Source organism: Bombina bombina, chromosome 9 (genome assembly GCF_027579735.1).
Source record: "Bombina bombina isolate aBomBom1 chromosome 9, aBomBom1.pri, whole genome shotgun sequence".
Classification (NCBI taxonomy): Eukaryota; Metazoa; Chordata; class Amphibia; order Anura; family Bombinatoridae; genus Bombina; species Bombina bombina.
In genome coordinates this window covers 2,461,944-2,482,858 of record NC_069507.1, presented here as the reverse complement: position 1 = coordinate 2,482,858, position 20,915 = coordinate 2,461,944, and the positions used below count along the sequence as shown (strand labels likewise).

The 20,915-nt window shown below is 42.6% G+C and overlaps 1 protein-coding gene across 1 annotated transcript in view; it reads right to left on the bottom strand.

Annotated features, from left to right (window-relative positions):
- The window catches only part of LOC128639724 (probable E3 ubiquitin-protein ligase HERC4), a 346,975-nt gene that overhangs the window by 71,760 nt on the left and 254,300 nt on the right, over window positions 1-20,915 (bottom strand). Inside the window, exon 8 of the mRNA XM_053691838.1 lies at window positions 8,127-8,287. Coding sequence (XP_053547813.1) covers window positions 8,127-8,287 — 161 coding nt within the window. The remainder of the gene's footprint in view (window positions 1-8,126; window positions 8,288-20,915) is intronic.

The following is a 20,915-nucleotide window of genomic DNA, read 5'->3' as shown; positions in this document are numbered from 1 at the left end:
ATAAAATTATGCGCTCACTTAAAGACTACTTCTTGCATAATGCAATCCCAGATACATATCCTGCCCTAGTCTGGGAAGCACACAAAGCAGTAATTAGAGGGGAATTTCTGAAACAGAAATCTATAATGAGGAAAAACTATAACAAACAATACAACATGCTGATTCATCAACTCCGAGATATAGAGAGGTTACATATGCAAACCCCAACTAATGAACAATACATAACTCAATTAGCGAAGACTAGACGCGAATTAAATGAACTACTCAGCAGAGAAGCGCAGAGAAAGGCAATATATCTAAACAAACTATATTTCATAGAAGGCAATAAGGCAGGTCCACTATTGGCTAGAACCCTTAAAACTCGCACGAACACTCAATTTATCCATAAATTGTCACAGCCAGCCACACCAGGGGAATACACACATGACAGTAAAACAATCGCAAAGGTCTTTAGAGATTACTACAAAAACCTTTACAATATCCCTGCGACCCCATACTCCTCGGACCATGGGGCAATAGATTCTTACATACAGAAAGCCAATATTCCAACTCTACCCGAACACGTCTCGAAACAAATGGAGGACCCCATATCCCCCCAAGAGGTCATTGCAGCCATAAAGAATACACCACTACGTAAAAGCCCCGGCCCAGACGGCCTATCGGCCTCATACAATAAACAGTTCCAATCCATTTTGGCCCCTCACCTTACTAATCTTTTCAACTCTCTTGATAAAGATGGACTGCTCTCCCCTAACCTCCTGGAAGCCCATATATCTGTTATACCCAAACCAGGTAAACCCCCCACAGAACCAAGTAACTATCGCCCGATATCCCTATTAAATGGGGCTATAAAAATATACGCCAAGATACTGGCAAACCGGATCAGTAAAATACTTCCAACTTTGGTGCATGTAGACCAGGCCGGCTTTGTGCCACTCAGGGAGGCCAGAGACAATACGATTCGGGTTCTCCATTTAATGGAATACGTTAAAACAAAACAGATCCCTGCCGTCCTGGCCTCCACTGATGCAGAGAAGGCTTTTGATAGGCTGAATTGGCCTTTTCTGCATAGTACACTAAGACACTTCGGGTTTGGGGAACTAATGATCAAACGAATTTTCCATCTATATAATGGCCCCTCTGCAAAGGTCCGCGCAAATGGGGTCCTATCACACAGTTTTAACATAAATAACGGGACTAGACAGGGTTGTCCACTATCACCCATTCTCTTTGTCCTTACGATGGAGATCTTAGCTTGTCATATCAGGAAAAACCCAGAAATACACGGCATCCCAATCGGTCCAGACTCCCATAAGTTAGCTATGTTTGCAGATGACGTGTTGGTCACACTGACTCTTCCCGACATCTCACTGCCCAACCTGACCCTGGAATTTAATAATTTCAGTAAATTCTCGCATTTCCATATCAATTATTCAAAGTCTGAACTCCTAAATATCTCAATGACCGCCAGTACCTTCGCAGCTTTCACGCCATCATGTCCGTTTAAAATCCAATATTCACATCTAAAATACTTAGCATAATGCTATCCTCTAATTCCTCAAAATGGTTTGCCCTAAACTACCGGCCCCTCCTGCACTCTATACAACACTCCCTATCCTCCTGGAAGGAAAAGCCCCTGTCGTGGTGGGGCAGGATACAATCAATCAAAATGACAATACTCCCCAAAATCTTATATATATTACAAGCGATGCCAATCACACTTCCTAAGACATTCATACAACAACTTCAAAAAGCCATAAATACTTTTGTGTGGGGGAGGTCACGCCCAAGGATAGCTCGAGGAACAATGTATAGATCCCTCCAAAATGGGGGACTGGGCCTACCAGAGTTAAACCTATATTATCACGCATCAGTATTGCAGAGAATCCTGGATTGGCACTGTAGAAGAGACTCCAAAGCATGGGTGGCGATTGACTCCCAGCTACTTAAATCCCCCAACCCAGGCCCCCTATGCTGGCTCCCTAAAGCCAGGCGCACCCCTGCTTGCCAAGCATCCACACTTTACCGACACATATTTAGCACATGGGATCACTTAATTAAAACTACACCGGCCCTGTCCACACTTGTGTCCCCGCTTACCCCAATTTTTCCCAACATAGAACTGATGGGGGGATACGAGAACAGGAGAAAAGACACACCAAATACTGAACTATTAGACTCTGTCCCCATGGCACTCCTGCTTACACAAGGCAAACTAAAACCCAGGGAGGAACTTTCACCAATTTTATTTGGCTCCTTTGCCCCATGGCTAAAATATGCACAATTACGACACTTTATACAGACTACTCCCAATAAAGAAGACCTTATTAGATTACCGACACTTTTTGAGCAAACGTGCTTAATGGGGAGCACTACTAGAGGTACATTATCACTTGCTAAGGGCATGCTACAAAATGCACAATCCCCTCCACTCCCTCCATATACAGCTAAATGGCATAAAGAACTAGGCATAGACATGGATGCTAAACAATGGCTACAAATTTATAGAAACACACGTACCTCCTCCACCTCACCTAAAGTAATTGAACTCAATTACAAAGTGCTTATGCGCTGGTACTTGACACCAGTTAGGCTAAATAACATTTACCCTACCTCCTCACCCTCGTGCTGGAGAGGTTGCACTGAGCGAGGCACCACATTACATATGTGGTGGTCATGCCCCAAACTACACTCATTTTGGAAGGGAATAGAATCCACATTGGGGAAACTAGCAGAGACAGACTTCCCTTTAAACCCGAAATTGATCCTCCTAAACGAGACCCCCCCACTCCACTGTAAAATTAGAAAGACATTGATACGAATAGGACTCAATAGCGCCAAAACACTGATCGCCCTACACTGGAAGTCCTCTTTAATACCTTCACAGGATAGCTGGTTACAAAATACTGACAAGATGCTTTCATGTGAAGAATATGGATACTTTAAAAGAGGTAAATCTTCATTTTATGCAGATGTTCGTTTCTACTGGGATTCTATCACTACCACGCAACCACATAGGATCCCCCATATGATAAATACACCACTAGAATAGGGAAGCTATGAACATATTACTGAACATATTTTGCCTCATACACCGTTGATTGCGATTGCCCCACTACCTTATTGCAAGCTACAGTTCAGGGATGTCTCTGTCGGATATCACCCTTTTCCCTTTCTCCCCCCCCCCCCTCCCCCTTTATTTTCTTTTTATACTTTCTTATGGTTCAATTTAGAAATGATTGTAGGTTCAGAGCAATGTAATTGCAATCCTTTGTAATAGCTCCACTTTAACTGATATACCTGGGCAAGGAGAAGACCAACACTTACAGAGAGCGAATATGGACAATAAAGAACTCTATTAAGGTCTACAATTGCCAGGCAGCTCAATTTCCAGAAGCCCACACTTCAGGCATCAGATGCCTGGAGTTATGGTGAATGTTGTGGATAATAGATCAAACATTGTGAACTTTATGATTTTGTGTGCGCAGATCGCACTTTTGTGACTTCTTTTCTTTTGTTAAACTGGTTATTTGTTGACAAAACCAATAAAAATTTAATTTAAAAAAAAAAAAAAAGTTTGATATCTATGGAATGAAGAGGTTCAAGCGGAACTCCTTGAAGAACCATAAGAACCAGATTTAAGCTCCATGGCGGAGCAACAGGTTTAAACACAGGCTTGATTCTAACCAAAGCCTGACAAAATGCCTGAACGTCTGGAATATCTGCCAGACGCTTGTGCAAAAGAATAGACAGAATAGAAATCTGTCCTTTTAAGGAACTAGCTGACAATCCTTTTCCCAAAACCATCTTGGAGAAAAGATAATATCCTGGGAATCCTGACTTTACTTCATGAGTAACCCTTGGATTCATACCAATAAAGATATTTACGCCATATATTATGTTCAATTTACCTAGTGACAGGCTTTCGTGCCTGTATTAAGGTATCAATGACTGACTCGGAGAAGCCATGCTTTGATAAAATCAAGCGTTCAATCTCCAGGCAGTCCGTCTCAGAGAAGTTAGATTTAGATGAATGAAAGGACCCTGAGGTAGAGGGTCCTGTCTCAGAAGCAGAGTCCATGGTGGAAAGTATGACATGTCCACCAGATCTGCATACCAGGTCCTGCGTGGCCACGCAGGCACTATCAAAATCACCGAAGCACTCTCCTGCTTGGTCTTGGCAATCAGTCGAGGGAGCAGAGGAAAAGATGGAAGCTTGGCGTTCTGGCTAGACGCCATGAGATCCAGTTCTTGTTTGTCCCAATGATGAATCAATTGTGCAAACGCCTCCAGATGGAGTTCCCACTCTCCCGGATGAAAAGTCTGACGACTTAGAAAATCCGCCTCCCAGTTCTCTACACCTGGGATATGGATAGCCGATAGGAGACAAGAGTGAGTCTCTGCCCAGCGAATTATATTGAGACTTCTAACATCGCTAGGGAACTTCTGTTCCCCCTTGATGGTTGATGTAAGCCACAGTCTTGATGTTGTCCGACTGAAATCTGATGTACCTCAGAGTTGCTAACTGAGGCCAAGCCTGAAGAGCATTGAATATCGCTCTCAGTTCCAGAATATTTATTAGAAGGAGGGTCTCCTCCTGAGTCCATTATCCCTGAGCCTTCAGGGAGTTCCAGACTGTGCCCCAACCTAGAAGGCTGGCATTTGTTGTAACAATTGTCCAATCTGGCCTGCGAAAGGTCATACCCTTGGACAGATGGACCCGAGATAGCCACCATAGAAGAGAATCTCTGGTCTCTTGATCCAGATTTAGCAGGGGGGACAAATCTGTGTAATCCCCGTTCCACTAACTGAGCATGCATAATTGCAGCGGTCTGAGATGTAGGCGTGCAAACGGCACTATGTCCATTGCAGCTACCATTAAGCCGATTACATTCATGCACTGAGCCACCAAAGGGCGCGGAATGGAATGAAGAACACGGCAGGAATTTAGAAGCTTTGACAACCTGGACTCCGTCAGGTAAATTTTCATTTCTACAGAATCTATCAGAGTCCCTAGGAAGGAAACTCTTGTGATTGGGGATAGAGAACTCTTTCCTTGTTCACTTTCCACCCATGCGATCTCAGAAATGCCAGTGCTACGTCCATATGAGACTTGGCAATTTGGAAGTTTGACGCCTGTATCAGGATGTCGTCTAAATAAGGGACCATTTCTATGCCCCGCGGCCTAAGGACTGCCAGAAGCGACCCCATAACCTTCATAAAGATTCTTGAGGCTGTAGCTAATCCAAAGGGAAGAGCTACAAACTGGTAATGCCTGTCTAGAAAGGCAAACCTGAGAGACCGATGATGATCTTTGTGTATCGGAATGTGAAGATAAGCATCCTTCAAATCCACTGTAGTCCTATATTGACCCTCCTGGATCATAGGTAGGATGGTACGAATAGTTTCCATCTTGAATGATGGAATTCTGAGGAATTTGTTTAAGATCTTTAGATCCAAAAATTGGTCTGAAGGTTCCCTCTTTTTTGGGAACCACAAACAGATTTGAGTAAAAACTCTGTCCCTGTTCCTCCTTTGGAACTGGATGGGTCACTCCCATAACTAGGAGGTCTCGTACACAGTGTAAGAATGCCTCTCTTTAGCAATGACACTAGCAAGCTTGGAAAACACTTTAAATCAAGTTAACAAGCAAATATAAAAAACGTTACTGTGCCTTTAAGAAAAACAAATTGTCAAAACTTGAAAAACAGTGAAAAAAGGCAGTGAATCAAACAATTTTTTTACAGTATATGTAATAAGTTAACAGAGCATTGCACCCACTTGCAAATGGATGATTAACCCCTTAATGCAAAAAACGGATCAAAAAAACAAAATAGACGTTTTTTAACAATCACAACAAACTGCCACAGCTATGCTTTGGCTTTACCTTCCCCAAAAACGATTTTGGAAGCCTTTTTAGCCCTTTAGAGATGTCCTATAGTATTCATGGGACTGCTGACGGAAGCTGGATGTCTCATTTTGTAATTTTAACTGCGCAAAAAAGCGCTAAAATAGACCCCTCCCACTCATATTACAACAGTGGAAGCCTCAGGAAACTGTTTCTAGGCAAAATTTAAGCCAGCCATGTGGAAAAAAAACTAGGCCCCAATAAAGTTTTATCACCAAAGCATATATAAAAACAATTAAACATGCCAGCAAACGTTTTATATTGCAAATTTATAAGAGTATAAATCTCTGATAGTAAGCCTGATACTAGTCGCTATTAAATCACTGTATTTAGGCTTAACTTACATTAATCCGGTATCAGCAGCATTTTCTAGCAATTCCATCCCTAGAAAAACTTATAACTGCACATACCTTATAGCAGGATAACCTGCACGCCATTCTCCCTCTGAAGTTACCTCACTCCTCAGACATATGTGAGAACAGCAGTGGATCTTAGTTACAAGCTGCTAAGATCATAGAAAAATGCAGGCAGATTCTTCTTCTAAATACTGCCTGAGAGAAAATAGTACAACTCTGGTACCATTTAAAAACAACAAACTTTTGATTGAAGATAAAAAACTAACTATATTACACCACTCTCTCTTACTACCTCCATACGTGTTGAGAGTTGCAAGAGAATGACTAGATATGGCAGTTAGGGGAGGAGCTATATAGCAGCTCTGCTGTGGGTGTACTCTTGCAACTTCCTGTTGGGAAGGAGAATATCCCACAAGTAATGGATGATCCGTGGACTGGATACACCTTACAAGAGAAATACAAATTATTGTGAAATCCAAACCTTTTCTGGTCCCAAGCAGTTTGGCTAAAGAGTTTTCTACTTGTATATATTACTTTATTTTTAACTCTCCATTCTTAAAAGGGACAGTCAACTCCAAATGTTTTATTGTTTAAAAAAATAGATAATCCCTTTATCACCCATTCCCCAGTTTTGCACAGAAAACATGGTTATATTAATACACTTTTTACCTCTGTGATTACCTTGTAACTAAGCCTCTGCAGACTGCCCTTATATCAGTTTTACCTCTGTGATTACCTTGTATCTAAGCCTCTGCAGACTGCTCCTTATCTCGGTTATATTAATATACTTTTTACCTCTGTGATTACCCTGTAGCTAAGCCTCTGCAGACTATTCCTTATCTCAGTTATATTAATACACTTTTTACCTCTGTGATTACCCTGTAGCTAAGCCTCTGCAGACTGTTCCTTATACTTTTTACCTCTGTGATTACCCTGTATCTAAGCCGCTGCAGATTGCCCCCTTATCTCAGTTATATTAATATACTTTTTACCTCTGTGAATACCTTGTATCTAAGCCTTTGCAGACTGCCCCTTATCTCAGTTATATTAATACACTTTTTACCTCTGTGATTACCCTGTATCTAAGCCTCTGCAGACTGCTCCTTATCTCAGTTATATTAATATACTTTTTACCTCTGTTATTACCCTGTATCTAAGCCTCTGCAGAATGCCCCTTATCTCAGTTATATTAATATACTTTTTACCTCTGTGATTGCCTTGTATCTAAGCCTCTGCAGACTGCCCCTTATCTCAGTTATATTAATATACTTTTTACCTCTGTGATTACCCTGTATCTAAGCCTCTGCAGACTGCTCCTTATCTCAGTTATATTAATATACTTTTTACCTCTGTGATTATCCTGTATCTAAGCATCTTCTGACAGCCCCCTGTTTACATGGCTATTTATTTATTTATTATTATCTATTGACTTGCATTTTAGGCAATTAGTGCTGTGTCCTGCACAAGTCCAGGAGACAGCACAATGTTATCTATATGGCATACATGAATTAGTGTCTAATTGTAGTGCTTGTGAGAGAGCACAATCTGTAGTGCACTATATGGCACACATGAGCTAGCAGTGTCTAACTGTAGTGCACTAGAGTGAGCACAATGTTATCTATAAGGCAAACATGAATTAGCAGTCTCCTGTTGTGAGAAGAAAATAAAAAAGTATGTAATAAGAGGATGTCTGTAGCGGCTTAGAAACAGGCAGAAATGTAGAGGTTTAAATTTGAATAAGTATATTAATATAACAATGTGTAAAGGGTAGTAAAAATCTTATCTATCTTTTAAAACAATAACAATTTTGGTGTTGACTGTCCCTTTAAGTTAGAGTTTAATAAACAAAATAAAGCACTTACTGTTGGGAAGCTGAATAAAATCACTGTAACTCAGCCAGCATCCTTTAACAGTAAAAGGACTTTTTCTGTTGCACGATGACCCAGATCCCAATTGCCCATGACCACCAAGACCAAATGCATAGATCCGTCCAGATGAAGGAACAAATGCCAACGTGTGCTGCCTAGGAAACAAATAACAGATCTATTAGAGCATTGCAAATGGGTTTAACCCATAGTTAATAATGATCTACTGGGAGCTAGATGAGCAAATCTGGTGAGCCAATGACAGCTAGCTCCCAGTAGTGCATTGCCGATCCTGGGATACCAAAACAAAGTAAACTGAAAAGTCTATAAAAATGACCCATCCAATCCATGAAAGATTTCATGTTCCTTTATATACTGGGCAGTTCCAGCAAATTACATTTATTTCCAATCACCAGACTCATCCCAATTAGGAACAAGACTTGGGAGGGTGACAATTAACCTTTACTAAAAGCATTTACTTGATAATTAGCAAAACCATAAAAAGTCATGGGTGAGGCAGGAAACAGGAAAAGAGCTCAGCAAGACTTTACTACAAAATGCTGCGGGAATCATTTAAAGGAACATAATACTCATATGCTATATGACTTAAAAGTGATGCTAACAGGAAAATATCCCCTGAACATCTCTATGTAAAAAGGAAGATATTTACCTCAAAAACACAATTTATGCTTACCTGATAAATTTATTTCTCTTGTGATGTATCGAGTCCACGGATTCATCCATACTTGTGGGATATTCTCCTTCCCTACAGGAAGTGGCAAAGAGAGCACCCACAGCAGAGCTGTATATATAGCTCCTCCCTTAGCTCCACCCCCAGTCATTCGACTGAAGGCTAGGAAGAAAAAGGAGAAATAATAGGGTGCAGTGGTGACTGAAAGTTTTAAAATAAAAATATCTGCCTGTCTTAAAAAAACAAGGCGGGCCGTGGACTCGATACATCACAAGAGACAGAAATTTATCAGGTAAGCATAAATTCTGTTTTCTCTTGTAAGATGTATCGAGTCCACGGATTCATCCATACTTGTGGGATACCAATACCAAAGTTTTAGGACACGGATGAAGGGAGGGACAAGACAGGGACCTTAAACGGAAGGCACCACTGCTTGTAGAACCTTTCTCCCAAAAATAGCCTCCGAAGAAGCAAAAGTATCGAATTTGGAAAATTTGGAAAAAGTATGAAGCAAAGACCAAGTCGCCGCATTACAAATCTGTTCAACAGAAGCCTCATTTTTAAAAGCCCATGTGGAAGCCACAGCTCTAGTAGAATGAGCAGTAATTCTTTCAGGAGGCTGCTGTCCAGCAGTCTCATAGGCCAAACGGATGATGCTTTTCAGCCAAAAGGAAAGAGGTAGCCGTAGCCTTTTGACCTCTCCGGTTACCAGAATAAACAACAAACAATGAAGATGTTTGACGGAAATCTTTAGTTGCTTGTAAGTAGAACTTTAAAGCACAAACCACATCAAGATTGCGTAACAGACGTTCCTTCTTTGATGAAGGATTAGGACACAGTGAAGGAACAACAATCTCTTGATTGATATTCTTATTAGAAACAACCTTCGGAAGAAACCCAGGTTTGGTACGCAAAACCACCTTATCTGCATGGAAAACAAGGTAAGGGGAATCACACTGCAAAGCAGATAAGCTCAGAAACTCTTCGAGCCGAAAAGATAGCTACTAAAAATAAAACTTTCCAAGATAGAAGCTTAATATCCATGGAATGCATAGGTTCAAACGGAACCCCTTGAAGAACTTTAAGAAGTTTAGGCTCCATGGCGGAGCAACAGGTTTAAATACAGGCTTGATTCTGACCAAATCGTGACTAAATGCTTGAACGTCTGGAACATCTGCCAGACGTTTGTGTAGTAGAATAGACAAAGCAGATATTTGTCCTTTTAGGGAACTAGCTGATAATCCCTTATCCAAACCTTCTTGGAGAAAAGACAATATTCTAGGAATCCTAATCTTACTCCACGAGTAACCTTTGGATTCACACCAATAAAGATATTTGCGCCAAATCTTATGATAGATCTTCCTGGTGACAGGTTTTCTAGCCTGAAACAGGGTATCAATGACAGACTCAGAGAAACCACGCTTTGATAGAATCAGGCGTTCAATCTCCAAGCAGTCAGACGCAGAGAAATTAGATTTGGATGCGTGAACGGACCTTGGATTAGAAGGTCCCGCCTCATTGGCAGAGTCCACGGTAGAACCGAGGACATGTCCACTAGGTCTGCATACCAAGTCCTGCATGGCCACGCAGGTGCTATCAGAATCACCGAAGCTCTCTCCTGCTTGATTCTGGCAACCAGACGTGGGAGGAGAGGAAACGGTGGAAATACATAGGCCAGATTGAAGGACCAAGGCACTGCTAGAGCATCTATCAGTACCGTCTTGGGATCCCGGGACCTGGACCCGTAACAAGGAAGTTTGGCATTCTGACGGGACACCATCAGATCCAACTCTGGTGTGCCCCATAGCTGAATCAGCTGGGCAAATACCTCCGGATGGAGTTCCCACTCCCCCGGATGAAAAGTCTGACAACTTAAGAAATCCGCCTCCCAGTTCTCTACTCCTGGGATGTGGATTGCTGAGAGATGGCAAGAGTGATCCTCTGCCCATCGGATTATTTTGGTTACCTCCATCATCGCTAGAGAACTCCTTGTTCCTCCTTGATGATTGATATAAGCTACAGTCGTGATGTTGTCCGACTGAAACCTGATGAATTTGGCCGCAGCAAGCTGAGGCCACGCCTGAAGCTCATTGAATATCGCTCTCAGTTCTAGAATGTTTATCGGGAGGAGAGATTCTTCCCAAGACCATAAGCCCTGTGCTTTCAGGGAGTTCCAGACTGCACCCCAGCCTAGCAGGCTGGCATCTGTCGTTACAATGAGCCACTCTGGCCTGCGGAAACACATTCCCTGAGACAGGTGGTCCTGAGACAACCAAAAGAGAAGAGAATCTCTGGTCTCCTGGTCCAGATGCAGTTGAGGAGATAAATCTGCATAATCCCCATTCCACTGTTTGAGCATGCATAGTTGCAGTGGTCTGAGGTGTAGGCGGGCAAAAGGAACTATGTCTTTGCAGCAGAGGAAGCTGAAGCGGGACCCCCATTGAAGTTCCGAAAGGAATGAAAATTATTTTGTTTCGTCCTCATCTTATTTGATCTATCCTGAGGGAGGGCATGACCTTTCCCTCCAGTGATGTCTGAAATAATCTCTTTCCGTTCAGGCCCGAATAGGGTCTTTCCTTTGAAAGGGATGTTCAAAAGTTTAGATTTAGATGACATATTAGCAGACCAGGACTTAAGCCATAACGCCCTGCGTGCTAAAATGGCAAAACCTGAATTATTTGCCGCTAATTTAGCCAGTTGAAATGCGGCATCTGTAATAAAAGAATTAGCCAATTTAAGGGCCTTAAATAGCTCCCTCCACCTTAGGAATTGTCTGCCACGAGTCCCGTATGGTGTCAGATATGGGAATCTTTTTCTTAAAAACAGGAGGGGGAGTGAACGGAATACCTGGTCTATCCCACTCCTTAGCAATAATATTCACAACCCTCTTAGGGACTGGAAAAACATCAGTGTAAACAGGAACCTCTAAGTACTTATCCATCTTACACAATTTCTCTGGGACCACTATAGGGTCACAATCATCTAGAGTCGCTAATACCTCCCTGAGCAATAAGCGGAGGTGTTCAAGCTTAAATTTAAAGGCCGTCATATCAGAATCTGTCTGAGGGAGCATCTTTCCTGAATCAGAAATTTCTCCCTCAAATAACAAATCCCTCACCCCTACTTCAGAGCATTGTGAGGGCATATCAGATACGGCTACTAAAGCGTCAGACGGCTCAGCATTTTTTTCTTAACCCAGAGCTGTCCCGCTTTCCTTGTAAACCAGGCTGTTTGGATAAAACCTCTGTGAGGGTTGTATTTATAACTGTGGCCATGTCTTGTAAAGTAAATGAATTCGACGCACTAGAGGTACTTGGCGTCACTTGTGCGGGCGTTACTGGTTGTGACACTTGGGGAGAGCTAGATGGCAAACCCTCATTTACTTCTGACTGAGAATCATCTATTGCTCTATTTTTAAGTGCTAATATATGTTCTTTATAGTTTATAGACATATCAGTAAAATTGGGACACATTCTAAGAGGGGGTTCCACAATGGCTTCTAAACATATTGAACAAGGATTTTCCTTGGTGTCAGACATGTTAAACAGGCTAGTAATGTAACAAGCAAGCTTGGAAAACACTGTAATCAAAGTAAATAACACTTAGAAATAAAACGGTACTGTGCCTTTAAGAGAAAAAAAGCTGCACAAATCCTGCAAAACAGTGTAAAAAAGCAGTAAACTCAACAAAAGTTTTACAGTAGTATCATACAGCCTTAGTAACTTTGCACAGCTATGCAAATAAACAATTAACCCCTTAATGGCAAAACCGTATTGAAAAAACATCAAAACCGGTAAAAAAGACTTTCAGCACCTTGCCACAGCTCTGCTGTGGCTCCTACCTGCCCTTCAGAAAGATTTGGGGGGAAAAGAAACTTCTTTAACAGCCCTCAAACACAGCAGGAACCTCTGGAGAAGCAGTTGGCTGTCTCTGAAGAAAAGAAACTACACAACTGAGGCGCGAAAATAGGCCCCTCCCACCTCTCGATGTTTTGAGGCCTATCAGAAAAACACCAGAATGTCTCTTAATTAACCATGTGGTTTAAAAAAAAAAACCTAAAACAAGCCACAATGACCCCTTAGTCCCTTCAAAAAAACGTTATAATTGCATCATTTACTGAATAAACAAAAACGTTTTTTTTCCTAACAGTGTCACCAGTAACTAATGAGCCCTTCATGCAAGCTGAAATTCCTATCCAAGTGTCTGAATACAGCTTACCCTTCCCTCATGGGGATATTGCCAGCCTTTTCTAGAATTAACACAGTCTGTCTAGAAAAATATAGACTGAACATACCTCAAATGCAGTTTAGCCTGCAAACCGTTCCCCCAACTGAAGTTTTCCTGTACTCTTCAGCCCTTGTGAGAACAGCAGTGCATCTTAGTTACAAAGTGCTAAGATCATCATCATCCTCCTTGCAGAAATCTTCATCCCTTTTCTGCCAGAGAGTAAATAGTACACACCGGTACCATTTAAAATAACAAGCTTTTGCTTGAGAAATAAAAAACTAACATTTTTGTCACCACACTCACTCTGCCCTTCCTAGTACTTAGAGTAGGCAAAGAGAATGACTGGGGGGTTGAGCTAAGGGAGGAGCTATATAGACAGCTCTGCTGTGGGTGCTCTCTTTGCCACTTCCTGTAGGGAAGGAGAATATGCCACAAGTATGGATGAATCCGTGGACTCAATACATCTTACAAGAGAAATGACTTTAGCTCACCAGAGTAAGTGCTCTATGAACAGTTAGAGCTGATGTACAGTTGCAAGTTGGAAAAAAATAGAAAACACAATAGTCAATCAGCTGAGGTCTTGTATTGCTTTGCAGTGATCTCATGCAATTTAACACTAAACTTCCATAAACTGAATAGGAAAATAAACTGACTGTGCCTGCATGTGTGTCATGATCCAGCCTAGAATTGAACTTGGGACCTGTTACTATTTCTGCTGCTATTCTTTCTCAGCCTGCTGACTTACCTCTTCACCAACATATTACTTGGTCGGCTGAGAATATTGGATTTCTGTTTGCTGCAACTTTGGCTCTCTGGCTCCACATGTGTACCAGCTGTAACAAATCATATAATCAGCAGCCTGCTATATTAGGCAGGTTTGCTTTCAGTTGTGGGCCTTGACATTGAGTGTTACACTCTGACAGAGCCTCTGGTCCTGATTCCTGTTTCAATACAGATTTGTTGGATTTCCTGGTGCCTGATTACTGCTTCATTTTGAGACTACTCTTCTGGATTTTCCCATGGCACTGTGTTTGTTTCTGGACTGATTTCTGAGCAACTGACCTTGGCTAATTCTTTGATATTTCCTAAGGAATCCCTCAGAGCATATCTGCATTCCTGCCTGTTACTACAAAGATACCAGTCTACATCCTATGCAAATATCATGCCTGTTATTACAAAGATCTGCATTCCTGCCTGTTACTACAGAGTTCCAGTTTACAGCCTATACAAGTATCCTGCCTGTTATTAAAAAGATCTGCATTACTGCCTGTTACTACAGAGCTCCAGTTTACAGCATATGCAAGTATCCTGCCTGTTATTACAAAGATCTACATTCCTGCCTGTTATTACAAAGTAACCAGTTTACAGCATATGCAAGTATCATGCCTGTTATTACAAAGATCTGCGTTCCTGCCTGTTATTACAAAGTTACCAGTTTACAGCATATGCAAGTATCCTGCCTGTTATTACAAAGATCTACATTCCTGCCTGTTATTGCAAAGTTATCAGTTTACAGCCTATGCAAGTATCCTGCCTGTTATTACAAAGATCTGCATTACTGCCTGTTACTACAGAGCTCCAGTTTACAGCATATGCAAGTATCCTGCCTGTTATTACAAAGATCTACATTCCTGCCTGTTATTACAAAGTTACCAGTTTACAGCATATGCAAGTATCATGCCTGTTATTACAAAGATCTGCGTTCCTGCCTGTTATTACAAAGTTACCAGTTTACAGCATATGCAAGTATCCTGCCTGTTATTACAAAGATCTACATTCCTGCCTGTTATTACAAAGTTATCAGTTTACAGCCTATGCAAGTATCCTGCCTGTTATTACAAAGATCTGCATTCCTGCCTGTTACTACAGAGTTCCAGCCTACAGCATATGCAGGTATCCTGCCTGCTATTACATAGATCTACATTCCTGCCTGTTACTACAAAGTTACCAGTTAACAGACTATGCAAGTATCCTGCCTGCTATTACAAATATTTACATTCCTGCCTGTTACTACAGAGTTCCAGCCTACAGCATATGCAGGTATCCCGCCTGATATTACATAGATCTACATTCCTGCCTGTTACTACAAAGTTACCAGTCTACAGTCTATGCAAGTATCCTGCCTGTTATTACATAGATCTGCATTCCTGTCTGTTACTACAGAGTTCCAGTCTACATGCTATGCAAGTATCCTGTCTATTACAAAGATCTGCATTCCTGTCTGTTACTACAAAGTTACCAGTCAACAGTCTATGCAAAGTATCCTGCCTGTTATTACATAGATCTGCATTCCTGCCTGTTACTACAGAGTTACCCGTCTACAGCCTATGCAAGTATCCTGTCTGTTATTACAAAGTTACCCGATTACAGCATCTCTTCATATCCTGTTTGTTACTGCCAAGTTTTGGCCTACAGCTTATCTACGTATCCTGCCTGCTATTGCAAAGTTCTTGTCTACAGTTTATTTACATTTTTGACTGTCTTAACCAAGTTACTTTGTATTCTTGTCTGCACAGAGACTTTGCCTTTTATCTAGTTTGCTTCTCTCTGCATTGCTAATTAACCTATCAATAAAACCTTCACCTTTATTTCCTAAAACATTGTACCAGTTTAATTATGCCAAAAAGGAAAGACTCATGCAGACAAAACCCAACTTTAACCCCAGAACCTGACACTTCTGCACAACAGCTTCAAACACCTGAACCTGCTTCCTTGAAGAGCATGGCAACATGCCAGATGCACACTCCCTAGCTTGTCCTGGGACTAGCATTCTGACTGGTTGCTTAAAGTCTCTTTACAATGGAGGGGGGATACTTAGGACATTTTGAGCTAAATATCTTCCTTTTTTACATAAAGATGTTTAGGTGATATTTTCTAGTCAGCTTTCTATTTGTTCTCTGAAATAACAAATTATGCTAACCTGATAATTTCCTTTTCTTTCGTTGTAAAGAGTCCACAGCTGCATTCATTACTTTTGGGAAATAAGAACCTGGCCACCAGGAGGAGGCAAAGGCTTAAATACTCCTCCCACTTCCCTCACCCCCCAGTCATTCTACCGAGGAACAATGTGCAGTAGAAGAGATATCAGGGTTAAAAAAAAAAAAAATGTGCCAGACGAATAAAAAGACGCCCCACGTAGAAAAAGGTTGGGGAGCTGTGGACTCTTTCCAACGGAAGAAAAGGAAATGATCAGGTAAGCATAATTTGTGTTTTTCTTCCTAATTGGAAAGAGTCCACAGCTGCATTCATTACTTTTGGGAAAACAATACCCAAGCTAAAGAGGACACTGAATGCCAAAACGGGAGGGTACAATAGGAGGCTCATTCTGAGGGCACCAAGCCAGAAACCTCTACCCGACAAAAACCCTGCTTCATCCGAGGTAGAGAAAACTTTGAAAAGGAAAAGCCCCAAGGGCACTGACCCGCAGGTAGTCCAGAAGCCTAGCTAGAGGCCGCAAAATCGGACTCAACTGAGCCAACAGTCCTCTAGGAGACACTGTCACCAAACAGGCGGTCACGCACAATTCACTAATGAGGGGAACACCAGCCTAAACCCCCCAAGGGATAAGGCAAAGAAGAACCAAAGGGTCACCACAAAATACATAAAAGGAAAACCCCCAATAGCGAGCCCAGCTCACAAAGACCCAAATGGGTCCTGACAGACAAGGGGAGGCTATGCCCAGACCAAGCAGAAACCAGAAGTTTAGGACAGGGCCTCGAACAGAGAAAACTTTTTCTCAACATTGTGCAAAAGCAGCACCGAAAGAAAACTGAAGACTGAGTCCTCACATTGTCAGAACTAAGAATACTATTGTATTCAGACCCAGACAAAAAACCCTGAGTCAAGAACACGCAGCCATCATTAGGATGACCCAGAAGAATACTTGCTGAGAAGTAACAAGCGGCCAGCAAGAGAACAGAATGCAAAAGGAGAACTCCCAGAGGGCACACTCTAGGCAATCAAGCCGCTAGACCTACACACAGGGCTCCAAAAGGGGAAGCACATAACCTCAACGAGACCCAACCCGACTCCTTAGAAACAGACGACAAGGCCATAGACCCAAAGGAATATAACAAAATGTCCACCATAGTCTCGACATGGAGCCAGCAAGACTCCAGATGGAACATAACAACCAAGAGAAAAAAAACCTCTCTGAAAGGTTAATTCTCAGTTTCAACCTCCTGAATCCATGAGAATCCCTAAGAAAAAGGACCACACCTCCATAAAAAGAAGAATAAGCCCCCCACCCTAAGAAAAGGGATGGGGCCAAAAAAGCAGAGCACCTGCAAACAAGACACAAAGCCACAGGCTAAAGGAGAGATCAATCTCCAACTCAGATGAATTTGAAAGTAATCCCCCTAAGGAACTAGCTTGCCAACACACATCCAATGTGCAATAGCTGCAGCAGAGACACTGCAAACCCATTCGCCTGCAGAACAGTGATCCATAGGGTTTACCATGGCAAGCTGACAAAGAGAAACCGACCATAAAGGCGTAAGTCAAGCCCAATCAGCATCAGCACTCAGACAACCTGGCCAACTGGACCAGGTCAATTAGTCGAAGTAATAAGACACAGCCCAAGTTCCCAGGAACTGGGGAACCCCGAACCAGCGCTAGAGCCAAAAAGTCGGGCAACAACTTCACAAAGGAAAACACTGAGCGAAGCCTCAGCAACCGGAAGCACCAGGGAGAAAACAGATCCGAGCCCTCAATTGTTTAAACAAACAATATCCGAGAACTTAACACCCTGTCTGACATTAAAAAAAACAGACCACAGGGAGATATCAATGCAATATCCAGATCAACCCGGAAAACGAGATAACTCGCAAGTCCCGACCCAAGGAAGAGACCACCCCTTGCCAAAGTCCAATGCTCCAAAGGAGCTAAGGCGTTAAAAAGTCGTACGACGACACTAGAGCCCATAGACTCTCAAACAGCCGCATGGACAACAAGTAAGGAGATACCCCGAGGCCAAAATCACTCGAGCAAAGGCTGGTCTCCGCATCACCTCCCTACAAACAAAGGATCATAGAGAGAAAAGGACGCACAGCATCCCCAGCTACGAGCAGAGCCCAAGGAGACCACATCCAGTGCCCCTAACAGAGAACGACCATATACCGGAGGGGAACCCAGGTCCCTGAAAGGAGACTTAACTCATATGGACACAACAGAGAAAGACCAAAAGGTCTCATAAAAACAGCTAGCTGGTACACAGTCAATGTGCAATAGCTGCAGCTGGTCACAGTCTGCAACTCATCCGCTGAAAGGCAGCTGAACTACCCAATAAACTACTAGCTGCTGAGGACTAAGCCCAGAAGGTCGATTCCCAGGGCCTCAAAAGAAAAAAGGCCAAACCGCTAAACTCGGCGGCAAGAGGGCGCAAGCCCACCAACCCTCCACTACATGGGAAGGAGCTCTAGGGTCTGACAACCACAGACACAAGAGAGAGAGACGCAGTGGAACTCCACTGACCCAGTCATCCAAATTGAAGGCTATAAGGACTGAGACAATCCTTCCTGCCTCCCGGACCCACCGGTCCTCTAGAATGCTTAGTTGAACACAGAGGATAACATGAGCACTCAGCGCCTCTACCCGACCAGCCAAGCAGAGCGACGCCACGTGTCCAAACAGCTACCAGACAGAACGGACCCCCAAACAGGACAAGCCTGCAATCCAGGTCCTAATTGTCAAGCCATATAAATCCTCCCTCAGAGGGAAAGAAGGAAAACAGACAGGACATCCTATTGGATGAAAATAAAATACAAAGCAACCCATAGGTTAACGCCCAAGAAGAAACAGGCCTACCGCAGGACCAGCCAAACGGAGCCCTGATCTTCCAAAAAAACTGGGAAAGATCTCAATACATGGACAATCAGGAGATTACATCATCCCCACATGTCTAAAGAGGTGCTCCATTCGAAGAGCAGACTGAGTATTCCCATATCCGAAAAGGATAGGGTCGTTCAATAACTGAAAAAACATGTCTGAGTAACACGCAAAGGCACACAATTCTGTAACGAAAGGCACAACACTCAGGGACAGTCGCAACCGCAGGGAACTGTATAGTCCAAGGTGGAATACCCAGGACAGCAGGAGAAGGGAAGGAAAGGCCACACCCTGTCCTCAAACTCTATTCAATTTAGAAAATAAAGGTTCATCAGGCAATATGACCTCTGGAACCCCTGAATTCGCCAAAAACACCCTTTAGAAGAAGCGCAAATTCCTAAAACTAAAGTCTGGTTCCTCTGCAGCTGGAGGTTGAGAGGCAGCAGACTCCGATCCAGAAAGTTCATACTCTGAAGTCTCAGAAAGTACCGCATCCTCGGATAACCCTATCAGTTAAATCCAAAAAGTGCAGTATGTAACCCTTCGCTTGCGCTTAGCAGGGCGAGGAAAAGTATTAAAGCCGCAGACACCACTGTCTGAACGGCGCAGTAACGTCTGGAGAAAAAAAGGCCCCCTCCAGATGGAGGATCCGCAATGCCACGGGAAAACTGCATGTGTATAGAGATAATGTAGGGTACGCACCACACCGGAAGCCAACTCCTTAGAGGTGGACGGCTCCGTGGTATCAAACATATTTGATATTATCACATTATCAAGGCATATGGAACATAATTGAGAGGGGGAACTAGGGCCTCCTTACCATATAAACAGGAATTACTCCTTAGGAATAGAGGGAGCACCCTCTAAAGTAACAGAATCCTCCATCGCTAGTGCAATAAGCAGAGAACTAGAGAAATAAAACATCTTATTTTATTCAAAAAAACGGCACCCTTATACCCCAATGGCTGGGGCACTCACCACCTCCTATGACCCAGACAGTACAGAGATTTACGACTCCCCTCTGATAGTCCAGTCAGGAAAGAGGGAATGAATCACATAGTGCGCAATGCAGGACTGACCCTGCGATGAGAGAAAGCGCGCCAAGCTTGTAAGCTGCATGGCTCTCAAAGTGAAAGTGAAACCAGTATATTACATAACAGCCTATGAGACTAACATCTCACATAAAGCAGCATAAAATCAAATAAACATATAAGATTATTATTCCCCCTGTTCAATAATCCCCCCAAAGGAGATATAAACCATTGATTCTGTAAAGATAAAAGGCACCACACTGTGACCCTGTCTTCTGTGTTAACATTATGTAATAAAAAATTAAACTACCTTACCAGAATCTACGCCGTGGAACAGGAACACGGCCCTTCAAGTGACAGATAGTAGTATAGCTCCTGACATGGACTTGAGAGAAGCAGTATGCAAAACTCGTCAACACAGATTGCTGTAGGAGCTGTTAATATGAGTCGGGATGGTGTCGCAAAGGGAAGCTCCCTCTGCATCTCTGAACTCGAACGTTCACTCAGGCCCTCAGGTTGAGACGCTTATAGGGCTACTTAAAACTTCTGTCCCATTTGCGAAGAGTAGTACCCTCCATAAGAGAAAACAAATACTGACACTTCTCTGCCAACCTCCTGGGACGAAAGACAAAGAATGACTGGGGAATGAGGGAAGTGGGAGGAGTATTTAAACCTTTGGTTGGGTGTCTTTGTCTCCTCCTGGTGGCCAGGTTCTTATTTCCCAAAAGTAATCAATGCATCTGTGGACTCTTTCCAATTAGGAAGAAAACGTTATTTCAGCATCCTGAGTTGCAATGGTTTGAAAGCAAGAAATCATACAATATGTATGCTATGCATCACGATCACATTTCAATAAGATAAATGTATCTTTAAACTGAATGTTTGTTAGCGCTATAGAATCTGTTGGCGCTCTACAAATAACCGAAAATAACAATAATACTGTCATTTACATTTAATTGTGTTCTACTTTATTAATATGTGCACCCCTCAAGTCCCCAATGGTTCCACACA